General features: G+C 37.9%; 1 protein-coding gene across 1 annotated transcript in view; it reads right to left on the bottom strand.

Moving 5' to 3' along the window:
* Positions 1-25,667, bottom strand: part of LOC103563727 (cytochrome P450 2C19) — a 78,331-nt gene extending 52,664 nt beyond the window's left edge. The window contains exon 1 of the mRNA XM_070561381.1: positions 25,494-25,667. Within this exon, the coding sequence (XP_070417482.1) occupies positions 25,494-25,607 (114 nt within the window). The 5' untranslated portion in view covers positions 25,608-25,667. The remainder of the gene's footprint in view (positions 1-25,493) is intronic.
* Positions 25,668-26,123: the final 456 nt, after the last annotated feature.

Raw genomic sequence — 26,123 nt, 5'->3', positions numbered from 1 at the left:
ATTGTCCCCCCCATCTTGGCCCCACCTTGAACGCCACTCACTCTCAAGTCTCAGAGGCCTTCTGAGTACCATGGGTCAGTCCCCATCCACTGACCTTTGTCTATGTGTGTGGGTTACCCAGAAGCAGATACTGGGCCCAGGAAGAGAATTTGGGCCCAGGAAATGACCAGTGATAGGGGAGTGGGTAGTGAGCTCAGAGAGGGAATGGAAGCACTGCAGAGTGGTGGTGTGGACAACTGAGGACCTGTGTCCAGTCTCCTGCTCTCCACAAACTCCGACCAATCCCCATGACCAGCCAGTCTATAAATCAATTGTCATTTGTGAAGGCCCAGAAATACCTTCTTTTTCCGTTTACCATGATGGGACAGAAAATATAAGAGGAAAGCATGTTTTGATATTTTAGATTAGTCTGGTGGCTGAAGTGTTCTAACTTAGGGAAGAGTGGACAAGCTCGACTAATTTTTTTTTTCTTAGATTGGCCCTGAGTTAACATCTATTACCAATCTTTTTCTTTCTTTCTTTCTTCTTCTTCTCCCCAAAGCACCCCCCAGGTCATAGCTGTATATTCTAGTTGTAGGTCCCTCTAGCTCTGCTACATGGGATGCTGCCTCAGCATAGCTTGATGAGCAGTGCTAGGTCTGTGCCCAGGATTGGAACAGGTGAAACGCTGGGCTGCTGAAGCAGAGCTCACAAACTTAATCACTAGGCCACAGGGCCAGCCCTAGGCTTATCTAATTAAAATTTACCACTTATATTATCCAGACGGTAGAATAGAATGAGAATAACTTATATGATGTTTATTTAATAAAGCTATGCTAAAATATTAAAATACTAACAAGATGCAAAGTGAGCAAGAGGAAAGCAACTCACCCAAAATTTTTAATTGAAAGTAAATAAATAGCTTACAATAATATTTTTGAACAAGGAGATACCTAGTGATAGGATGCTTTCTTAGTTTAGGATTTTGATGACTAGGTGCAAGTCTGGTTGAGTGAACTTAGGAGGTACCTCACTGCCATTTTCTGGAAGGGGATATCCACGGAAAAACCAAGGACAAAAAGGAGGACAAGGACCCATAGGTGAGGACTCAGGCTCAGACAGCTGCACCCAAGCTTCTTGGGGAACTGAGGGATTGATAACATCCTCTTGCCAGGAACTCTCCTTTTAGATCACTGAGAAAGGTGGATGGGGAATGGAGGAGCAGAAGGATCTTGGCAGCCAAGGGGAAGTTCTGAGGAGAGAGGCAATGGATCCTCCTGTCCCAGAGGAAGCAGTACTCTCTGCAGAGACATAAGGGAACAATGCTCACTGAAAAATACTCCCCCATAAACATCAAATGTCTGATGATCCAGTTCTGGAAGCTCAAGATTAATTGCTATTTAGGTAATTCTTTATCTTGGGTCTGCAACCTTCTGTTTGGAGATCATGAGGTTTCAACCTTGAACCACCTGACCTCTCAAGCGATGATCATGAGATTTTATTTCCAGGGACAAAATTTGTCTCAGAAAAGATTAAATTGTTCTTTCCACCTGTCCTTCAAGATCTTTGAATCACTTTCTGTATGTCTCCAGCTCATTTTCACAGCTCAAAATGAGCTCATAGCTCATTTTCATAGCTCATATTGAATATACATTCAATATATGTATATATCACATCTTCTTTATCCAATCAACCATTGCTGGACACTTAGGTTGTTTCTATATCCTGGCTATTGTGAATAATGCTGTAATAAACATCACAGTGCAGATATATCTACAATAAACTGTTTTTACTTCTTTTGGTTACGTACACAGAAGTTGGAGTGATGCATAATATGGTTGCTCTATTTTTAATTTCTTTGAGGGAGCTCCACAATGGTTTTGATAGGGGACATACCAATTTACATTCCGACCAATAGTGCACAAGCATTCCCTCTTCCCCACATCCTCACCAACGCTTATCTCTTGCCTTTTTGATGATAGCTACTCTAACATGTGCCAGGTGGTATCTTGTTGTGGTTTTCATTTGCATTTCCCTAATGATTAATAATGTTGAGCATCTTTTCATGTACCGATTGGTCATTTGAATGCCTTCTTTGGAAAAACGTCTATTCAGTTCCTCTGCCCATGTTTAATAAGATTGTTTTGTTGTTGTTTTGATGACTTGTATGTGCTCTTTCTGTATTATGGATATTAACCCCTTATTAAATATATTTTTTGCAAATATTTTCTCCCATTCTATGTGCTGTCTTTTCATTCTGTTGATTGCTTCCTTTTCATGTGAAGGAGCTTTTTAGTTCGATGAAGTCCCACTTATATATTTTTGCCTCTGTTGCTTGTGCTTTTGGTGTTATATCTAAAAAATAGTTGCCAAGACCAACGTCAAGGAGCATTTTCTCTATGTTTTCTTCTGGGAGTTTTACCATTTCAGCTCTTAGATTTAAGTGTTTAATTCATTTTGAGTGAATTTTTGTGAGTGATATAAGATGGAGGTCCAAATTCATTTTTATGCAGGTGAATATTCACTTTTCTCAGCACTATTTACTAAAGAGACCATCCTTTCCCCCACTGAGTATTTCTGGACCCCTTGTCAAATACTAGTTGACCATATATACACAGATTTATTTCTGGCTCTTGATTCTGTTGCATTGCTCTATGAGTCTGTTTTATGTCAGTACCATACTGTTTTGATTACCATATGCTTATAACATTGTTTGAAACCAGCAAGTGTGGTACCTCAACCTTTGTTCTTCCTTCTCAAGATTTCTTTGGCTATTTCGGGTCTTTTGTGGTTCCATACAAATTTTAGGATATTTTTCTATTTCTGTGAAAAATGTCATTGGAATTGTGATAAGGATTGCATTGAATCTATAGGTAGGTTTGGATAGTAGGGACATTTTGACAACATTCATTCATCTGATCCTTGAACATGGGCTATCTTTCCATTTGTTTGTGTCTTCCTCAATTACTTTCATCAATGTCTTATAGATTTGGGGGCACAGATATTTCCCTACCTTGCTTAAATTTATTCCTAAGTATTATATTGTTTTTGATGCTATTGTGAATGAGACTGTTTTCTTTATTTCTTTTTCAGATGTTTTATTGTCAGTATCTAGATATTCAACTGATTCCTGCATGTGGATTTTATCTATCGCAACTTTACTGAATTTGTTGATTATATTTAAAATCTTCTTAACGAGTCTTTAGGATTTTCTGTTTGTAAGATTATATCATCTGCAGATTTAAAAAAGTTTACTTCCTTCTTTCAAATTTACATGTCTTTTATTTCTCTGCTTTGCCTGATTGTTCTAGCTAGGATTTGTAGTAATATGTTAAGAGTGGTGAGAATGGGCACCCTTGTCTCATTCTTGATTTAGAGGAAAATCTTTCAACCTTTCACCATTGAGTATGAGGTTAGCTGTGTGGAATTGCCACATACTGCCTTTATTGTGTTGAGGTATGTTCCATTTATAACCAATTTGTTGAGAGTTTTTGTCATGAAAGGATGTTGAACTTTGTCAACTGCTTTTTCTTCATCTATTGAGATCGTCATATAATTTTTATCTTTCATTCTATTAGTGTGGTTTATGATATTTAGTGATTTACATATATTGAACCATCTTTGCATCCTAAGGATAAATCCTACTTGATCATGGTGCATGATCCTTTTAAATGCTGTTGAATTTGGTTTGCTACTATTTTGTTGAGAATTTTTCTATCTATATTCATCAGCTTTATTGGTATGTGGTTTTCTTTTTGTAGTGTTCCTATATGGTTTTTGTATCAGGGTAATGATCTCAAACATAAAATGAGTCTAAGAGTGTTCCCTCCTCTTCAAATATTTGTAAGAATTTGAGAAGAATTGGCATTAATTCTTCTTTAAATGTTTAGTATAATTCACCAGTGAAATCATCTGTCCATAGGTTTTTCTTTGTTGGGAGGTTTTTGAATACTTATTTTTATGTTGATCCCAGCCTATTGATAAGGATGCTACCAGCTGGGAATGCCTGAATTTCTCACCTGGACTTGTATTACTTGTACTGAGCCCCCCAGACATTTCCACCACCAGGGCTAATTTTGCAGCTAGACTGACCCTTGTGGTTCTTCTTATGGTCACAGGATAAACTTCTCAAGAAACATCAGGAAATTTTGAGGTACAAGACTTATTACTCACAGATCTTGGATGTTACATGGCATGCCTGGGAGCCACACAGCTAAGCTGCATGTAAAGAGAAATAGTTAGGACCTAGGGTCCTGCCTTTCTTAGAGTCCAAGTGTCTGGTGTATGTGGTTTTTCACAGTCACTCAGTCACTGGGAAACAGGGTGAGGGAGACTGGAGGCAGGGTCACCCAAATGGTCAGTTATCTAAGTTTCCCAGAGTATTCTGAAAAGGGAACTCTATGGATGTGGGGTGTCTAGTTGATATCTGTTTGTTTTGCAAGTGGCTGCATCATACAGCTGGCAATATGTTTGTTCTAGATAGATGGCTCTTGAAATGGATGGCTCAGCAGTCAATAGCTTGTCAGGTACTCACACTATATTGATTCAGTATCCTTACCCGTTATTGGTCTGTCCATATTTTCTATTTCTTCCTGAGTCAGTCTTGGTATATTGTATGTTTCTAGGAATTTACCCATTTCTTCTAGGTTAACAAATTTGTTGGTATATAATTGTTCATAGTAGTCTCTTACAATCCTACATATTTATGTCATATCAGTTGTAATATCTTGTCTTTCACTTCTGATTTTATTTATCTGAGTCTTCTCTCTTTTTTTCTTAGTCTAGCTAAAGGTTTGTCAATTTTGCTTATCTTTTTTAAAAAATCAAGTTTTAGTTTCATTGATCTTTTCTATTGTTTTTCTCTTCTCTGTTTCATTTTTTTCTATTCTGATCTTTGTTTTCTCCTTCCTTCTGCTAACTTTGGTCTCAGTTGGTTTATCTTTTTCTAGTTTTGGAGGTGTGAAGTTAGGTTTTTTGAGATCTTTCTTTTCTCTTCGTATCAGAATTTATGTCTAGAAACTTTCCTCTTAGAACTGCTTTTCTGTATCCCATAGCTTTTTGTGTGTTGTGTTTCCATTTTCAATTGTTTTGGAAATATTTTTATCTTCCTTGTGATTTCCCTTTGAGCCATTGGTTATTCAGAAGTACGTTGTTTAGTTTCCAACTACTTGTGGATTTTCCAGGATTCCTCTTGTTGTTCATTTCTAGTTTCATACCATTATGGTCAAAAAAGATACTTTGTATGATTTCAATCTTCTAAAATTGGTTAAGACTCATTTTTGTGGCCTATCATATGATCTATCATGCAAAATATTCTGTGCATGCTTCAGGAAAATGTGTATTCTGCTGCTGTTGGATGGGATGTCTTATATTTCTCTTAGGTCCATTTAGTCTAAAGTATGGCTCAAGTTCAACGTTCCCTCGTGATTTTAGATGTAGATGACCCATTCATTGCTGAAAGTGGAGTATTGAAGTCCCTTTCTATTACTGTACTGTTGTTTATTTCTCTCTTCAGATCTGTTAGTATTTGTTTAAAATATATTGCTGCTCCAATGTTGGGTGAGTATATATTTATGATTTTTATATCTTCTCTTTTTTTTAATTTTTTTTAAAGATTTTATTTTTTTTTCCTTTTTCTCCCCAAAGCCCCCCGGTACATAGTTGTATATTCTTCGTTGTAGGGCCTTCTAGTTGTGGCATGTGGGACGCCGCCTCAGCGTGGCTTGATGAGCAGTGCCATGTCTGTGCCCAGGATTCGAACCAACGAAACACTGGGCCGCCTGCAGCAGAGCGCGCGAACCCAACCACTCAGCCACGGGGCCAGCCCCTATATCTTCTTTTTTGATTGAGATATAATTGATATATAATATTAGTTTCATATGTACAACATAATGATCTAGCAGTTGAATATATTGCAAAATGTCACCCTACTAAGTCTAGTTAACACGCATCACCACCCATAGTTACAATATTTTTTCTTGTGATGTTGTTATATCTTCTTGATGAATTTACTCCCTTGTCATTATATAATGATCTTCTTTGTCTCTTGTTACCATTTTTGGCTTACTGTCTATCCTGTCTGATAGAAGTATAACAACCCTTGCTCTCTTTTGGTTTCCACTTGTATGGAATATCTTTTTCCATTTCTTCACTTTGAGTCTATATGTGTACTTAAAGCTGATATGAGTCTCCCATAGGTAGCATACACTTGGGTCTTTTTTTTTTAAATCCATTCAGCCATTGTCACCTTTTGATTGGCGAAATCAATCCACTTATGTATAAAGTAATTTTAAATATGGAAGCACTTACTGATTTCAATGTACTAATTGCTTCCCGACTATTTTGTAATTCCCTTGTATTTTTTTGACTCTCTTGCTGCATTCTTTAATGAGGTAGTGATTTTCCATGGTGATATGCTCTGATTCCTTTTTTTTTTTTTCGCTTTTGTGAATCTACTATACGTTTTTGCTTTGTAGTTAGCATGAAACTTACATAACACCACATAGATATAACAGCCTTTTTATGCTGTTTACTTTGATTGCATACAAAAACTCTACACTTTTACTCCTATCTTTTATATTCTTAATGTCACTATTTACCTCTTTTTATATTGTGTATTCACTAACAAATTGTAGTAGCTATAGTTATTTTTGATACTCTTGTCTTTTAATCTTTATATGATAGTTAAGTGGTTAACATACCACCATATTACAGTATTAGAGTTTTCTGAATTTGACTACATATTTGCCTTTACCAGTGTTTTTATGTTTTCATATGTTTTTATGTTACTAGTTAGCACCTTTTCATTTCAGCTTGAAGAACTCCTTCCAGCATTTCTTGTAAGGCAGATCCAGTGGTGATGAAGTCTCTCAGATTTTGTTTATCTGGGAAAGTCTTTATTTCTCCTTTATTTCTGAAAGATAATTTTGCTGGATAGAATATTCTTGGTGGCAACTTTTCCTCTTAGCACTTTGAAAATATAATCACTTTCTCTCCTGGCCTGAAAAGTTTCTGCTGAGAAATTCACTGATAGCCTAATAGGAGTTCTTTTTAGGTTACAATCTTCTCTTCTCTTGCTGCCTTTAGGATTTTTTCTTTGTTTTGATTTGTGACAGTTTTATTATATTGTGTCTTGGAGAAGATTGTTTTGGATTGAAAAATTAGAGCGGTCTATTAGCTGCCTGACCTTGGATGTCCAAATCTCTCCCCAGGTTTGGGAAGTTTTCAGCCGTTATTTCTTTAAATAAGCTTCCTGCCTCACTCCCTCTCTTTTCTTCTAGAACTCTAATGATAAAGATATTATTTCTTTTATGGTGTCCCATAGATCTTGTAGGCTTTCTTCACTCTTTTTCATTCTTTTTTCCCCCTGATAGGATTATTTCAATCTTCCTATCCTCTACTGTAATATTTTTTTCTGTTTGTCTATTCTGCTAGTGATGCTCTCTATTGAATTTTTCACTTTATTCATTGACTTATTCAGTTCCAATATTTCTGTTTGTTGTTTTTAATGATTTCTATCTGTTTAATTTATAATTTTGATCCCGTATAATTTTCCTGATTTTGCTGAATTGTCTTTCTGTGTCTTATTGTAGCTCACTGAGTTTCCTTAAAATAGCTGTTTTGAATCTTTATTGAGTAAATCATAGATAGCCATGTCTTCCGATTTGGTCACTCTAAGGCTATTGTTATTGTTGGTGATATCATGTTTCCTTGATTTTTCGTGTTTCTTGGAGTTTTGCATTATTGCACTTGCATTTGAAGTACCATGTACCTCCCCTAAATTTTATTAACTGCCCCCAAGGTAGAAATACCTCGTCAGTCCTGATAAGATTCTGAGGCTTTTTTAGACCTTGCATGGATACACCTGCTCCAGGCTTGTTCCTCCTTTTTGAGGCATTATTCTTAAGCTTATATGTCTTCTCTCAATCCTACAATGCACCAGGTTGGCTGTTGATAGCAGCTCTTTTGCTTTCCTGAAGTGGTTAATATGGCTCAAGTTTGTAGCTTCTCCTTTGCCCACAGACACTGGCTTGGCTTCTGCATATGCTCTTGAGACTTCTACAAAATCTAGCTCTCACTATTCCCGTGGGGAGCATGAACAGGGAGCCATCTGCAGAGTGGGGTGATGTGGGTTTGGCATGAAGTACACTAGAGGCACCCATGGGCCGTTTTGGATGATCTGTCAGTGGGGTTTTCCACAGCTCATGGACAAACTTCCTGTTGGTGTAAAGTATACAATTTACAGGAACTATATCCCTTTAATGCCTTATCTGCTACCTACTGCTGAGTCATGGAGCTCCCAATTTAATACTCTCGATGCTGCAAGAGAAAAAAGAAGTCTCTTTGGCAGCATCTTGCACATCTGAGGAAACTAGGCATTCCCTCACTCTCTCTCCCTTTCCCCGTGGGAGAAATCATGGGCCATCATATTTAGCCCTCAGCTATGCCACCTTGGGGAAAGAGTCATGCCGGCAAAGTCAAGCTATTTCTCTTCCCCACTTCCAAACTGTTTCTTCCTCCAGCAAAGGGTTGAAATTCTGTTTTCCTGCATGCTTTGGGTAGGTCATCAACAATCTCTCCATTTCTCAATTCCATGTTTTCACCTGTGTTCTCCTTCCTACTCCAGGAAAGCTGCCAGGAATTTGGCCTTGAGCCAGTGACCTGCAGAGACTTGATTTCACTCCTGCTCAGGCTCCAGAGCTCATTGTGAAGACCCTGAGCCTTTTTTCAGTCACCCATAATAGTTTTAATTGCATTTTAGCTTCTATTTGTGTTTTAATGGAATTGCTTTCATTTTCACACCCTGGATCTTTCTCGCAAGTGTGAGCATCAACTGCTCTTGCTCTTAATACTGAGAATTTTTTCAGTGATGTTTGCTATGGTACATATCATGTTCACTAGCACGACAGTGGGAATGTTCAGGTTATCAGCCACTCCAGCTTTTGTATCTTCCTACACTCCAGGATGAAACTTGTCAAGGGTGTCATATTTTGCTATAGCTGATGCTGAATTGCTACTGGTAAGTTACATTTCTCCCTGTAGAGATTGAGTGCTTGAAAAATTCTGCCTGAAAGCAAGAGCTAAGAACACTTGAACTATCAAAACACCCTCCACCATCTCCCACTGATACCTAGGGACAGTGAGACTTTGTGTCTCATTAGTGGATTCTGCCATGAAACTTTTCAGCATTTCCAAAAGTTTTCCACAAGTACAGATCCCTGGCAGGATGAAATTTTTCCATAGTGGCTTTTGCAGACACTTGGTCTGTTTGCCTACCCAGACCACAGAGATCACTGAGCTAATTTCCACCAGTAACTAACCCTATGCCAGACAACTGGGAAAGACCATGGAATGTGTATTGTGGTGGAGGAAAATAAATACAACAAGGTTAATAGTAAAATGGTTAGCAACCTCTACTTTCCACCCAGATTGCCCTGGTTCATCTCCTGGGTCTGCTACTTAAATCTTTGTGACCTTTAACAAGAAACAAGATACATAACATAGCATCACCTATACATCCTAATCCTTGGAACTTCCAAATATGCTACTCTATATAATAAAATAAACAGTGTAGATGTGATTACATTAAGGATCGTGGCATGGGTATATTGTCCTGGATTATCCAAGTGGGCCCAAAGTGATCACAATAGTCCTTATAGCAGAGAGATAAGAGGATAAGAATTAATAGTTAGAGATGTTATAACTGAAACAAGAGGCCTGAGTGATGCAAAGAAGGAGCCATCAACCAAGGAATGCTGAAAGCATCTAGAAGCTGAAAAGGCAGAGAAATAGATTCTCTCCTAGGACCTCCAGAAGGAACTAGTCCTCTGACTCCTTGATTTTAGCCCAGTGAAACTGATATTGACTTTTGAACTCCATAACTGTAAGATTATAAATTTGTATTTTTAAGCCAAGTTTGTGGTAATTTGTTATAGCAGTAATGGGCATTAATACCAACACTATATACCCCATGAATTTATGAGAAAGTTTAAGTAACATAAAACATGCAAACTACCAAAACCAATGTAAGGGGAATCAGAAGATGAACAATGGGGAACGTAGTAATGGAAGAGAGATTATAAATTTCAATAAGATCCTCACCTTCACTTCACTAAGAAGGTGCTACAAATCAATGTATGGGACTCTATGTTTGCCCAGACCTTTGCCAACATAACATATTTTCATTTCCAATCAAGATGGCTTAAGGTGTATGTAATGTAGTTTTAATTTGTATTTTTTATTTTTAATCTGTTTTCATATGCTTAACATCCATTCCCATTTTGTCTTCTGTAAGCTGTTCTTTGAATCATTTGCCAAAGTTTCCAATATCTTAGAGGTTTTCCCGGCATATTGTGTAGAAGAAAAACAGCAAGTTGTAGAATAATGTGTTATATGAACCCAACTTTACAAAGAACCACTTTTAATCCCTTATGTATGTGTATGTTTACATAATGTATATATTTATAAATATATACTTGTGCACAGATATATGTATAGATACGTATGAACATCTGTACACATATACATTATCTTAAATATGTATGTCAAAATGTAATTGGCTTCCTCTTGGATATGACCTGGAGAAATTTAATGGGTGATGTTATTTCTCATTTCACACACCTCAAGAAAAACGGAAACAAAGAAACGACTATAGTTTGACATGTATGCAATATTCAGTTGTCCATTCTTTGAAGATGACACTAGACTAATCATTTCAGGACCATAGAATGTAATTATCTTTGCTCTTATGTTAATTACAAAGCAATGTAGTATAAACTTGAGAAGGAATAAAATCTGGTAATATCTTGCAGGAATTTTGTCCTTGTTAGAGGAAAACAATAATACTCAGAATGTATGATTAGCACTGAGAAAAATGCATAGTATACATAAAGCCAAATTGGAAATATGAAATAATAGGGAAATGAGGACATTTAGGTCGAAGAGTACAAAGTTGCAGTTATACAGAATGAATAACTTCTAGAGACCTAATGTACAGTAGAATGACTATAGTTAATAATAGTTTATTATATACTGGTGATTTGCTAGAATAGTAGATTTCAGGCGTTCTCACCACACACACCAAAAAATGATAAGAATGTGAGGAAATTAGTATGTTAATTAGCTTGACTTTAGTAATCATTGAACTATATATTTATATCAAAACATCATATTGTATATATACAAACTTAATTTTTTTAAATATAAAACGTGAAAGAATAAGTAATAATATTTCAAATTTTTATTTAGTGTTTTCTATCAGAGCCGTGATTGCTAACACTTAATGTTTATTCCTCACCATCACTGATGTCATTTACCTACAGACTGGAGCTACTCCTGGAAGCAATTCTCTCACTTTCACATACAAACCATAAGTAACTCTGTGTGACACTCAACCAAGAACTCAACCAAGAGACTCTCATCCCTTTTATCTCTTTTGTTGATTATCATTATGAGGCCCAGAATGACCTCTTTGGACTCTACGTTCTTTAATTTTTTAACTGCATTACGTACAAAAGAGGGAAAGTCTGAGAGCTAACCCAGAAAATAATAACATTATTTAGAACATGCAGAGGAGAAATGACTGTCAATTGGCATATATTAATAAAATTTGGGGAAGTGATATCTATAAGATGATGGACTAAGAAGTGCCCTGTTCATATCCCTCCTCAGCAACAATAATTTGGTAGCCATTCAGAAAAAAAGTGTTTTGGTTTGAAGTTTGGGATCCAGCTAGGAGATTTGGAAACCTGGTAGAATTCACAATTGAGGAAAGCCATTTTGAAAAGGTGGTTCCACACCCAGGAGGCTGACTGCCTGACCATGGTCACAGTTACAGACCCAGAAACAGCTCCATACCTCAAGGACTTGGATACAGCCTCATTTGGCCTTGATCTTGTCACAGTCACCATATTCCAAAGGAGCTGGAAACAGTCATGCTCACCCATACCTTAAATGATAGGCACATAGAGGTTGGTCCTGGCTATGAACACTGCAGTGGCCCAAGAACCAGCTCTAGTGCCTCTCTATTACAAACAAGAACACCCTGGAGGTAAGCCCATCAAACTCAGTCTGACTATAGATTATAAAAGGGCACTATAAATTGGCTACAACTCCACCCATCCCAGCCCTGCCATCACAGGGATCCAGCAGAATAAACTCCTGCCTCTGCTTACAGAAATCCTGAAAGGGCACTATTCTCAGCTCCAGTCCCTCCAGTTATAGTAAGAGAGCAGTTCAGCCTACCCAGGGACCAGCAGGAGACAATCCCATTTTTGCCCCCCAGAGATCCTGAAAGGACCCTATAATAGGCTTAAACTGCTACAGCCATGGTCAAGGAGCAGACCAGCCTGCCTAGGGACCCAGAGAAGGACATGCCCATCCATTCCTCCAGTACCAAATCTGCATATCTCAATCTTGTCTATAGACCCAAAGCAGCACTGGGACACAGTTCCAGCCTCTCTCAGCCACTGTCCAAGGCCAGATCTGCCCATCCAGGGAGCAACTCAGTGACCCAGCATGAGCCCTCCCAGGGATCTCCCAGGATGCACACCCATCCATGCACCTGATAAGAAGCCTGCTGTCAGTGGAACCAAATTTGGACCCTGAAGCAGGCCATTGTCCCAACAGCACCCTACTGATTAGGGGTGGTCCCATCCACCTGGGGATCCATGCCTTTCTGAGCTCCTGATAACAAGCCCACCAACAACAGAACCCACAGCAGACCCAGCAACAGGCTCATAACCCAACTTCCCCTCATACCACTCTGATTCTGGAGATAATTCCATAAGCCTGGGGAATGAACAGGAGAAGGTATTTATCTGCTGAAACTAGACTGTAAAGACTGGAATTGAAAAATTCAACACAGAGTTTCCACAGCAGACTCAAACATGCAGAAGAAAAAATTAATGAACATGAAGACAAGGTTTTGAAACTAGCCAGTTAGAGGAGCAAAAAGAAAATAGAATTTAAAAGGGTGAAGAAATTCTGTGTGAAGTATAGGACTGCATCAGAGGAAAGGATAAAAATTATATAGCCTCTCAATAGACACAGAAAAAGCATTTGACAAAATTAAACACCCTTTCATGGTAAAAACTCTCTACAAATGGGATATAGAGGAATCATATTTCAACATAATAAAGACCATAGGTGACAAACAGATCGCTAGAATACTCAATTGTGAAAGATCAGGAACAAGACAAGAGTGCTAACTTTCACCACTCCTATTCAAAATAGTAGTGGAAGTTCTAGCCAGAGCAATTCAGCAAGAAAAACAAATAGAAGGCATCCAAATCCTAAATGAAGAAGTAAAATATCCTGTTTGTAGAAGACATGATCTTATACGTAGAAAACACTAAAGACTCTGCAAGAAAATTGTTAGAACTAATCAATAAATTCACTAAAGTTGCAGAATACAAAAATGAACATAAAGAAATCAATTATATTTCTAATTACTAACAATAAAACATCTGAAAAAAATGAAGAAAACATCCCATGTACAATAGCATCAAAAACAGTAAAATACTTAGGGGTAAATTTAAGCAAGGGGGTGAAAGATTTGTATATTGAAAACTGTAAGACTGTAATAAAATAAATTAAAGAAGATACAAATAAATGGAAAGATATTCCATGTTCATGGATTGGAAAAATTAATATTGTCAAAATGTCCATGCTATCCAAAGTAATCCATAGATTTGACGCAATCCCTATGAAAATTCAAGTGGCATTTTTACAGAAATAGGAAAAAACCCCAAAATTTGTATGGAACTTCAAAAGACTCCAAATATCAAAGATATTCTGAGAATGAAGAACAAAACGGGAGGCATCAGACTTCCTGATTTCAAACTGTATTACAAAGCTCTATTAATAAAAACATTATGGTACTGGCATAAAAACAGTTACATAGACTCATGGAACAGAACTGAGAGCCCAGCAATAAACCCATTCATATACTGTCAATTAACATTTGATAAGAGAACAAAGAACACTCAACATAGAAAGGATAGATCTTCAACAAATGATGTTTGGAAAATGGGTATTCACATGGAAAAAAAGGAAATTGGATCTCTATTTTACACCACTCACAAAAATTAATTTCAAAAGGATTAGAGACTTAAATGCAAGACCTCAAACCATAGAACTCCTAGAAGAAAACATAAGAGAAAACCTCCTTGACATTGGTCTTGGTAATGACTTTTTGAATATGACACCAAACACACAAGCAATAAAAGCAGTAATAAACAAGTGAACCTCGTGTGCATGAAACTGGCCTGGGAGCTTCCCAGTATAATCTGAAACTGGTCTTTGTATGTGGAGGGCAAGGAGAGACTGAAGAAAAAGGCAGACCATTCCAGGTGATTGGTAGGTTGCAGGTTTAATAAGCAAGGGAACTTATTTATAAGCTTTTCTTGGGTGGCCACAAGATCAGTAATTATCCATACCTGCCCACCAAATCTTAAAAGTTTATAGAGAAGCCTTAACTGGATTCAATCACAAACACAGTAGTCCTTAACTGGGTTCAGTCATTTACCCAGTCCAGATGGTCTCAACACCACATCACTATCTCCAAGTTGTATCCATGGGGAGCTGCTAGTACGGTAAAGGCAAGCAGAGCACACATTCCAAGGACAGGGGAAGGGAGAAGAGCCTCCAGTTGCCTGGGTCCAGCTCTCAAGTCAAAGGGTCAGTCACATCTACTTGACTACCTTCCCCAACAGTACTAAATCACACTAAAAAGATTCTGCACAACAAAGGAAGTGATTCACAAAATGAAAAGGCAACCTATTAAGTGGGAGAAAATATTTGAAAACCATATATCCAATAAGGAGTTAATAGCCAAAATATATAATGAAGTCATACAACTCAATAGAAATAAAATAAATACAGTAGTCCCCCTTTATCCACTGACAGAGGCATAAACTGGGCACATAAAATACAAATGACCATTCTATAACTCAGAGGAAGTCATCCTTTCCCAAAAACATTTTATCAGCCATCACAAGATTATCTCTAGGCAGAAAATTTTATCCTGTTCCTACTTTTCTGCTTCAGCTGATTAAAATTGAACATTTGGTTTCTTCAAGGCATATATATACAATCCCTTACATGAAACCTATGGATTCTAATGTATTTCCACTTTCAGAATTGTTTGATATTTTAAAAAGGAGTATTATGTATACACTATAGAATTTATAATACTGCCAAAATATTGTAGAGTGATGCCATATAATCAAGCACATGGATATTTTTGAGCAAAATAAAAATATTCAAACAAAGTGGAATAAGTAAGAATATAAACGATTCACTTCAGTTCAAGTCAGGTTTTGACCGTCCAATGAAACTGCACCAACCTTAGATTTTATTTATATTTCCAGGAGTTTTAGTATTGCAAAGCTGCGGATGAGGGATTTCTAACCCCATATTAGGAAAATAAAATTAGAAATGCTATCCAATGCAGTAGCTATAGGCCACAGATTTTTCTTTATATTTAAATTGAGTTAATTAAAAGTAAATAAAAATTTAGCTCTTCTGGTGCATTAATCACATTACAGACACTCAATAAGCCTATGTGTCTAGTAGCCACTTTATTGGACAGCACAAATATAGAACATTTCCATCACTGCAGAAAGTTGTCTTAGACCAGTTGTCAGCAAACCATGGCCCATGCAAATCCAGTCTGCCACTTGTTTTTGTACAGCCCATAAGCCAAGAATTTTAAAATTGAAAAAAAAAAACAAAAGAAGCGTAGTATTTTGTGATGTAAAAATTATATGAAATTTAAATATCATGGTCCTGAGAGGGGTGTCAAGATGGTGGTTTAGGCAAACTTTGAGCTCACCTCCTCCTGTGGAAACAACCAATTTACAACTACTCTGGGAACAATTATCCCTGAGAGAGAACTGAAAACTGGATGAAAAGAATCCCTGCAACAGGGGACAGTGCTGAATGAGGTGGAAGAGGCAGAAATTCCTTTTTGGAGAGGAAAAAAACTGTCTTCACTAGCCATGGTGTCTCATGGATGGCCAGAAGCAATCCTATGGTATTCAGCCTTTCCTGGAGGAGTGGGGGACCTGAGTGGGGGAGCATTATTGCTATGAGCATCCTTTGGACTCAGCACAACTGAGAAGAGTCTCATAATATCTGGCTTTGCTGGCTACTAACAACAATGGGGAATACCCCCAAAAGAGCTATCAGACATAAGAGGAAAAAAGCTTGCTCTTAAAGGGCCCATGTACAAATTCACCCACTTTGGAAAGCAAACTAAAATCCTCAGAAAGAAAGGTGCACAGTCGTTTGGTGAAAAGAAACTCACCTGATAGGCTCTGGGTGCTACTTGGAGAGAGGTGAGACCTCTCCAGGGACTGAGATATTGGTGGTAGACATTATTGTGACCTAGTACAAGAATGCTGACACAGACTCTGGCAGGTGCCCTTGGAGTTCTCCCCTTGGCCTGTCAGCCCAGGGTCTGCCCCACCCACTAGAGCATCAATTTAATCCAGCTCAGCCAGGGGAGGCAGCCTGTCCTAGGGAGTGGCCCCATCCAACAGCAGGCCCTCAGGCAACTTATAGGCCTGCATAGGCTGGGTTCCTGGATCTTCCGAAACAAGGCAAGTAGGTCTGCTTCTGTGGGGCAGACCATGTGTGATGAGTAGGTGGAGTGTGTGGGGCCTTTGCTGTGAGGCAACTGCTTCTACTTCAGGGGATCAGGATGTGCACACAGGGAAGGACTGCGTTGACAGTGTGTGTGTGACCCTATGGGTGGTGGGAGATGTCAGCTGCAGAAGGCTTGTGCTTCTCAAACAGCCACATAGGGGATCAGTCCCACCTTCCAGAGCCTGAAAAAATTGAGCACTCCAATGCCTGGGGCTAGCCCCACTCAGCTGCAATCTTGAGAGAACTGACAACAGCCTTGTAGGCTGGAGGCCTACAGCAATTGTAAGCACCTGAGCCTCAAAACCAGCCACATTGGGGGCCTACTCACTTAACAGAAAAACTGCAACAAGAATGTGCTATTAGACTTTGCAGCCAACTGTGCTGGGGGTCTGCATGCCTGAAAAAAAAAAGAGAAGGGTGCAGAGAAGCCACACACTGCTGAAAATTACAACCAGCTGGCCAGGGGGATAGCCTAGTCTCCCTGGGCATTTGCAGCAAGAGTAACCCTGCCACAACAGATGGACAAACATAGCCCACACAAGAGTCACTCCTGGAACATTTGGAACTGGTGACAAGAGGGAAGCACACTGCTGGGCCTCATAAGGTGTCTCTTACATAAGGCCACCTCTCAAAGATCAGGAGACATAGCTGACCCATCTAATACACAGACATAAGCACAGAGAAGAAGCAAAATCAGGAGGCAAGGAATATGCTCTGAGTAAGGAAACAGGACAAAACTCCAGTAAAAGAACTAAATGAAAGAGAAATAAACAATCTACCTGACAAAGATTTCAAACAAAAAGTCCTAAGGATGCTCACTGATCTTGGGAGAAGAATGGATGAGCACAGTCAGAACATCAACAAAGAATTGGAAAATATAAAAAAGAACTAATCAGAAAAGAAGAATATAATACTGGAAATGAAAAACTCACTAGAGGAACTCAATAGCAGAGTAGATGATACAGAAGAATGGGTCAGTGAGCTGGACTAAAGACCAGAGGAAATCACCCAAGCTGAACAGATAAAAGAAAAAAGAATTAAAAAGAATGAGAACAGTCTAAGTTACCTCTGGAACAACATCAACCACACTAACATTCATACTATACGTGACCCAGAAGGAGAAGAGAGAGACAAAGGGGCAGAAATCTATTTGAAGAAATAATACCTGAAAACATTCATAACCTAAGGAAGGGAAGAGTCATCCAGGTACAGGAAGCACAGGAAGCATCAAACAAGATAAACCCAAAGAGGTCCACAGCAAGACACATTATAATTAAAATGTCAAAAATTAAAAATGAAGAGAGAAACCTAAAATATGCAAGATAAAGGAAACAAGTTACATACATAGGAAACCCCATAAGGCTATCAGTGGACTTCTCAGCAGAAACCTTAAAGGAGTGGCATGATAAATTTAAAGTGCTGAAAGGAAAAAAGCTACAGCCAAAAATACTCTACCTGGGAAGGTTATCATTCAGGATGGAAAAGGGATAAAGAGTTTCCCAGACAAGCAAAAATTAAAGGAGTTTAGCCCCAAGACACCAGTTTTACAAGAAATGCTAAAGTGATTTATTTAAGTGGGAAAGAGAAGACCACAAAAAGGAATAAGAAAATTATCAAAAAAAAAAAGAGGAAAAAGAAATAAAATCACTGGAAGATATTCAGATGGCCAATGGGCACATGAAAAGATGTTCAACATCATTAGCTATCAGAGAAATGCAACCAAAACTACAATGAGCTATCACCTCACTGCCATCAAAATGGCTAAAATTAACAAGACAGGAAACAATAAGTGTTGGAGAAGATGTGGAGAGAGGGGGACTCTCATACACTGCTGATGGGAGTGTAAATTGGTGTAGCCACTATGGAAAACAGTATGCAGAGTCTTAAAAAAATTAAGAATAGATCTACCACATGATCCAGCTATTTCACTTCTGGGTATTTATCCAAAGAACATGAAAACACAAATGCATAAAGATACATGCACCCCTATGTTCATCACAGCATTATTCACAATAGCCAAGACTTGGAAGCAACCTAGGTACCCATCAAGGGATGAATGAATAAAGAAGATGTGGTATATATACACAATGGAGTACTACTCAGCCATAAGAAATGATGAAATCCAGCCATTTGTGACAACATGGATGGACCATGAGTATATTATCCTCAGTGAAAAAGTCAAAGGGTGAAAATCAAATACCGTATGATCTCCCTCATAAGTAGAAGATAAATGAAGGAGACCTGGCATGAAATGTGGTTGTTCTTGCACGCGAGGCATCCACAAGACTGGCTGGACTTTTCTGCAAACGGAATGTTCTGCCTGGTGAACTCACAAGGCCCCAGGGAAAACATTGCTTGCAAACAAGAATGTTTTATCAGCTTCTCAAAAGGAGCAAGCCTGGGACCTTGGGAGTTTGAAACATTATGAAGGAACCTGTTATGAACAGATGTGTAGGGGAAAGGTCATTATTGTGGGATGCTTGCGCAGGTTTAGGTCGCTGACTCACTGCTTTGGCAAAAGGCCGGCTTTGTTTAGAGGCTATAATAATAAAGAGCTCAAGGAGCTCGAGGGGGAGAAGACTACTGCACAGCAACTGGTGTTCGTGTTTTCATTTAGTCGGCAGCAATAAAAACAACAACAAACACATAGAAACAAAGATTGGATTTGTGATTACCAGAGGGGAAGGAGGGAGGGGGAAGGGTGAAAGGGGTGATTAGGCACATGTGTGTGATAATGGATCGTAATTAGTCTTTGAGTGGGGAACATGGTGTAATCTACACAGAAATTGAAATATATAACGATGTACACCTGAAATGTATACAATGTTCTAAACCAATGTTACCACAATAAAAAAATTTTTTATATAAAAATGAGAATAGGAGGCAGCCCCATGGCTGAGTGGTTAAGTTTGTGTGCTCTGCTTCGGTGGCCCAGGGTTTCACTAGTTTGGATCCTCAGTGAGGACATGACACCACTCATCAGGCCATGCTGAGGTGACGTCCCACAAGGCATGACCAGAGGCACTTACAACTAGAATATACAACTATGTACTGGGGGTCCTTGGGGAGAAGAAGAAGGAAAGGAAAAAAGAAGATTGGCAACAGATGTTAGCTCAGGTGACAATCTTCAAGAAAAAAATTAAAAATAAATAAAATTTAAGCATCGTGTTTCCCGACATGTGGTCCATCTTTGAGAATGTTCCATGTGCACTTGAGAAGAATGCTTATTCTGCCATTTTGGGACAAAATATTCTAAATATATCTATTAAGTCCCAGCTGGTCTAGTATTTCATTTAGGGTCACTGTTTCCTTGTTAACATTCTGTTTTCATAATCTACCTATTGATGTAAGTGGGGTGTTAAGGCACTCTACTATTATTGTTTTGGTGTCAATTTCTCACTTTAGTTCTGTTAATAGTTGCTTTATATACTTTGGTGCTCCTGTGTTAGGCGCATATATATTAACAGGTGTTATGTCTTCTTGGTGTAAATCCCTTTTATCATTATACCCTGCCCCTCTTTGTCTCTCATTGACTTTTTTATCTTGAAGTCTGCTCTGTCTGGTATAAGTATGGCCACACCCACTTTCTTTTGCTTGCCATTTGCTCGGATATTCATCTTCCATTCCTTCACTCTGAGCCTATGTTTGTCTTTAGGGCTGAGATGTGTTTCCTGGAGGAAGTATATTGTTCGGTATTGTTTTTAATCCATCCAGAATTCTGTGTCTTTTGATTGGTGAATTCTATCCAGTCACATTTAGAGTGATTATTGATATGTGAGGGCTTCATATTGCCATTTTATCTCTTGTTTTCCAGTTCTTTATTTTTATTGTTTCTTTTTCCTTGTATTTCTGCCTGCCATTTCTGCTTGGTGGTTCTCTGTGATAGTTTTCACTGTATTTATGATTTGTGACTATGCTCTGATTTTTTGTTTTGTGGCTACCATGAGGTTTGTATAAATAATCTCATAGATGAGATATTCCTTTTTCTGATAGCCTCTTATCTCCATTACACTATGCAGGTTCCATCCCTTTCCACTTCCCCATCTATGTTTATGTTGTCACAAATTATTTTTATTTGTGTTGTGAGTTTGTGACCAAATTAAAGTGGTTACACTTATTTTTTTTTTTAAGATTTTATTTTTTTCCTTTTTCTCCCCAAAGCCCTCCAGTATATTGTATAGTTGTGTATTCTTCGTTGTGGGTCCTTTTGGTTGTGGCATGTGGGATGCTGCCTCAGCGTGTTTTGATGAGCAGTGCCATGTCCGTGCCCAGGATTCGAACCAACGAAACACTGGGCCGCCTGCAGCAGAGCACACGAACTTAACCACTCGGCCACGGGGCCAGCCCCATGTTACACTTATTTTTGATGTTTTCTTTCCCTTTATCCTTTAGATTATAATTAACTGCTAACCTATTTTGATATATAACTGAAATTTTCTAGTTTTTCTGTCTGTCTATCTGATGGATCAAGGCTTTGTAAACATTTGTAAACCATTTCCTTTTTGTTTCAGGTAGGAGGGCATGCCTAGTGAAACAGAGCATACCAACTCGTATGGTATGCAGCAAAAGCAGTACAAAGAGAGAAATTTATAGCAACCCTGGCCTACCTCAACAAACAAGAAAAATCTCAAATAAGTAATCTTAAACCACAACTAAGAGAACTAGAAAAAGGTGGGGAAAACCCCCACAAAGTCAGTAGAAGGAGGTAAACACTAAAAATCAGAGGAGAAATAAATTAAATAGAGATGTAAAAAACAAAACAAAGGATCAATGTAGCTAAGAGATAGTTCTTTGAGAAGATAAACAAAATTGACAAACCCTTTGCCAGATTCATTAAGAAAAAAAGACTCAAATAAAATCAGAAATGAAAGAAAAGAAATTACAATGGATACCCCAGAAATAGAAATGATTTTAAGAGATACTATGAAAATTTACATGTCAAAAAATTGGATAACCTAGAGAAATTTATAAAGTCTTTGAATCATACAATCTCCGAAAAATGAATCAAGAAGAAATAGAGAATCTGCATAGACCAATCACAAGTAAGGAGATTGAAACAGTAATCAAAAACCTCCCAAGAAACAAAAGTCCAGGACTAGATGGCTTCTCTGCTGAATTCTACAAAACATTCAAAGAAAATTTAATACCTATCCTTGTCAAACTATTCCAAAATATTTAAGGGGATGGGACATTTCCTAACTCATTCTACAAGGCCAACATTATCTTGATTCTCAAACCAGACAAGAATGACCAAAACTAAAAAATTATAGGCTAATATTGATGATGAACGTAGGTGCAAAAATCTTCAGCAAAATATTAGCAAATTGATACAATACATTAAAAGGGTCATATACCATGATCAAGAGTGATTTGTTTCAGGGATTCAAGCATGTTTCAACATCTGTGAATTAATGAACGTGAGACACCACATAAGCAAAATAAAAAATAAAAAAATCACATGATCATCTCAACAGATGCATAGAAAGCATTTGACAAGATCCAAATGATATCCTAACTCCCAAAACTTGAAATAAAATGCGTGTAGAAGGAAAGAACCTCAACATAATAAAGGCAATATATGACAAACACACAGCCAACATCATACTCAAGAGTGAAAACCTGAAAGCCATGCCTCTGGGAACAAGAACAAGACAAGGGTGCCCACTCTCACCACCCTTATTCAACATAGTACTCGAAGTGTTAGAGCAATTAGGCAAGAAAAAGAAGTAAAAGGGATCAAGATTGGAAAAGAAGAAGTAAAACTCTCACTGCTTGCAGATGACATCAATCTATACACAGAAAAGTGTGTGGAATCCACCAGAAAACTATTAGAAATAACCAACCACTACAACAAAATTGCCAGGTACAAAATCAACATACAAAAATCAGTTGCATTTCCATACAGTAATAATGGACTAGCAGAAAGAGAAGTAAAGAATACAATCCCATTTACAATTGCAACCAAAAGAATAAAATAACAAGGATAAATTTAACCCAGGAGGTGAAAGACTTTTACACTGAAAACTATAAGACATTATTGAAATAAATTGAAGATGACATAAGCAAATGGAAAGATATTCCATGTTCATTCTTTGGAAGAATAAACTGAGTCAAAATGTCCGCATTACCCACAGCAATATACAGATCCAATGGCATCCCAATCAGAATCCAAATGAGATTCCTGACAGAAATAGAACAAAGAATCTTAAAATTTACATGAAACTACGAAAGACTGAATAACCAAAGAAATCCTCAGAAAAGAGAACAGAGCTGGAGGGATCACAATCCCAGACTTCAAAGTATACTACAAAGCTATAGTAATAAAAACAGCATGGTACTGGCACAAAAACAGACACACAGATCAATGGAACAGAATTGAAAGCCTGGAAATAAAACCGTGCTTCTATGGATAGCTATTCTTCAGCAAATGAGCCAAGAACATACAATGGAGAAAGGAGAGTCTCTTCCATAAACGGTGTTTGGAAAACTGCACAGCTCCATGCAAAAGAATGAAAGTAGACCATGAGCAGAACAAAAAGATAACCCACCAACTAGGAGAAAATATTTGCAAATCCTGTGTCCAGCAAGGATTTATTTCCAAAATATATAAAGATCTCATACAACTCAACAACAAAAAACAAACAACCTGATCAAAAAATGCACAGAGCATATGAATATAAGTTTTTCCAAAAAAGATGTACAGATGGCCAACAAGAACTTGAAAAGATGTTAAACATCACTAATTATCAGGGAAATGCAAATCAAAACTACAATGAGATATCATCTCAAACCCGTCACAATGGCTATAATTAGCAATACAAGAAATGACAAATGTTAGAGAGGATGTGGAGAAAAGGGAACCCTCATACAGTGCTGGTGGGATGCAGATTTCTCAAAAACTTGAAAATAGAAATACCATGTGATCCAACTATCCTACTACTGGGTATTTATCAAAAGAAACAGGAAATCAACAATTCAAAGAGATTTATGCATCCCAGTCATTAGTCACAATATTGTGAACATTATTCACAATAGCCAAGATGGGGAAGCAACCCAAGTGCCCACCAACAGATAAATGGATAAAGAACATATAGTGTACATGTATACAATGGAATACTACTGGCCATGAAAAAAGACAAAACTGTGCCATTTACAACAACATGGATGGACCTTGAGGGTAGTATGCTAAGCAAAATAAGCCAGACAGAGAAAGGTAAACACTGTATGATTTCACTCAAATGTGGAAGATAAACAAACTCAGGGATAAGGAGAACAGATTAGGGGTACCAGAGGGGAAGAGGCTGGAGGAAGGGCGAAAGGGATAAAGGCGGATATATGTACAGTAACAGATAAAAACTGGACTATTGGTTGTGAACAGGATGCAAACTATATGGAAACAGATAATAATGTACATGTGAAATTTACACAATGTTATAAGCCAATAACACCTCAATAAAATAAGTTCAAAAATTTAAACATCATTTTGGTTAATTCTGTTATTTTATAGGTAAATTAAAGCAGAGGAAAGGTTTTCTTTTCATGGGGATCTGAAAAATGAAATTGTAATCAAATGGTCAATAAACTTTATACATAAAAAGACCCCAAATTCACTTCTATAAATTTATTTAAAGGTGACTTGAATAACAAATAATGTGAGGAAACAATAAGGTATTGAATAATGGGAAATCTGTAGAGTTATCTACTTCTATGGCAGGCTCCTTTACATATTCCAGGGTCTAAGCTTTCAAAAACAGTTTTATTTTAGCTAAGGAGGTGTAGACTTATTTGCAACATCTAGGGGATGTGTGCGTGAGAGAGAGAGAGAGATTTACAGGTAAAATGTGACTTGCAGTCTTTCCTTTCACTTCATTTGGGAGATAAATGGAGATAAACAGGGCAATTTGGAATCCAAGCAGAAAATGAGAGTCACTGTAACAAGCACTTCATAGGTTAGCAGAGCTCACAGTGGGAGGTACATAATTACCATAAAATTTTAACACAAAATCCAATAAAGAAGGGGAAAAAGCTAAGCAAAACTGGAAACATAACCAATTACAGTCAGTGATAGGGATTAATAATAGTTGAAGTCTACTTAAATAAATCATCATACAACTTGGTATTTGTGTATTTTGCAGAATTATGCTGTAGAATATATATTCACAAAATGTGTAACTCAGTATAGTGAGAAATGGGTAATATGAAATGGGTAACTTTCATGCTGACAGTTTTTAAATCATACTTTGTTCATGCAAACATTATAATTGATGAGTACTGCACAAAGATATGCCAAAGCAATTAAAACCATATATTAAATTACAAACCACAGGTAGCACCATTACTGGTAACGTGTAGGCAGGGACATTGAAAGAAACCCTCAGACTTGTCAGTGAGCCTGACAGTACAATTATAGTCTAATTATGTGAAAGCACATGTCAGCTGGTTCATCAATATAAGGATTTGCAAGATTATTCTCACTTGACAAGTATTCACTGATGAGAAGTTCTGATACGGGTAACCCACAGTTATGCTATGGAAGAAACGATGCTGTTTAACTCTTTTGAAAACTGAGGCTCAAAACTTTCAACTCTTATAATGCCATGACTTGAAAATAAACAACAGAATGAGATTAAACAACCTTGTATACCCACACTGGATGCACAGTCATGATTGTACACACACAACAAGCAGACATACACACAAGAGCTCTCTTGGCTCCCTGCTACATACACTCCCTCCTCTACCTGAGGGCTGGTAGCCACTACCCATAATGAAAGATTTGGCTACCCATGAAATATTTTCAAGGATGTTGTTATACAAGAGAGCAGACTGTTAAGATCAGAGTCACAGAGTATGGAATCACTCACCTTAGTTTTTCTCAATTCTTCCACAAGGCAGCAGGCTTCCTGTTGAACTCGATCCTCAGTGTTCCTATTTCCCACCTCAAAATTCCTCAGGATCATGAGGGAAAAGTGATGCATCTCATTCCATCTCTTCCTATTGCTGAATACTATTCCTATCCGAGGGGAAAGAGAAACTGAAAGGGAGATTCTCGTCAAGGAAGGGAAAGCTGGGAGCTGGCCCCGTGGCCAAGTGGTTAAGTTTGCGCATTCCTCTCAGTGGCCCAGGATTTTATCTTTTGGAATCCTGGGCAGGAACATGGCACCACTCATCAGGCCATGCTGAGGCAGCGTCCCACATGCCACGACTAGAAGGACCCACAACTAAAATACGCAACTATGTACTCGGGGGATTGGGGGTAAAAAGCAGAAAAAAAAGAAGATTGGAAACAGTTGTTAGCTCAGATGCCAATCTTTAAAAAAAAAAAAAAGAGGAAGCTGATACTTGGCAGCCTTGGGGCTGGGCAAAGCTCTCCTGAGAAAATCTTTAAATTCATGTTTCCCCACCCCCATTACCAATACTGAATATGCACACATACACTTATCATTTCCTTTATTAGCTCTTTCACCTGCTGAGAAATGACCTCTTCCTGAAAA

This window comes from Equus przewalskii, chromosome 1, assembly GCF_037783145.1.
Source record: "Equus przewalskii isolate Varuska chromosome 1, EquPr2, whole genome shotgun sequence".
Lineage (NCBI taxonomy): Eukaryota > Metazoa > Chordata > Mammalia > Perissodactyla > Equidae > Equus > Equus przewalskii.
Note: the sequence above shows the minus strand (reverse complement) of the source record. Positions and strands in the feature narration are given on the sequence as shown.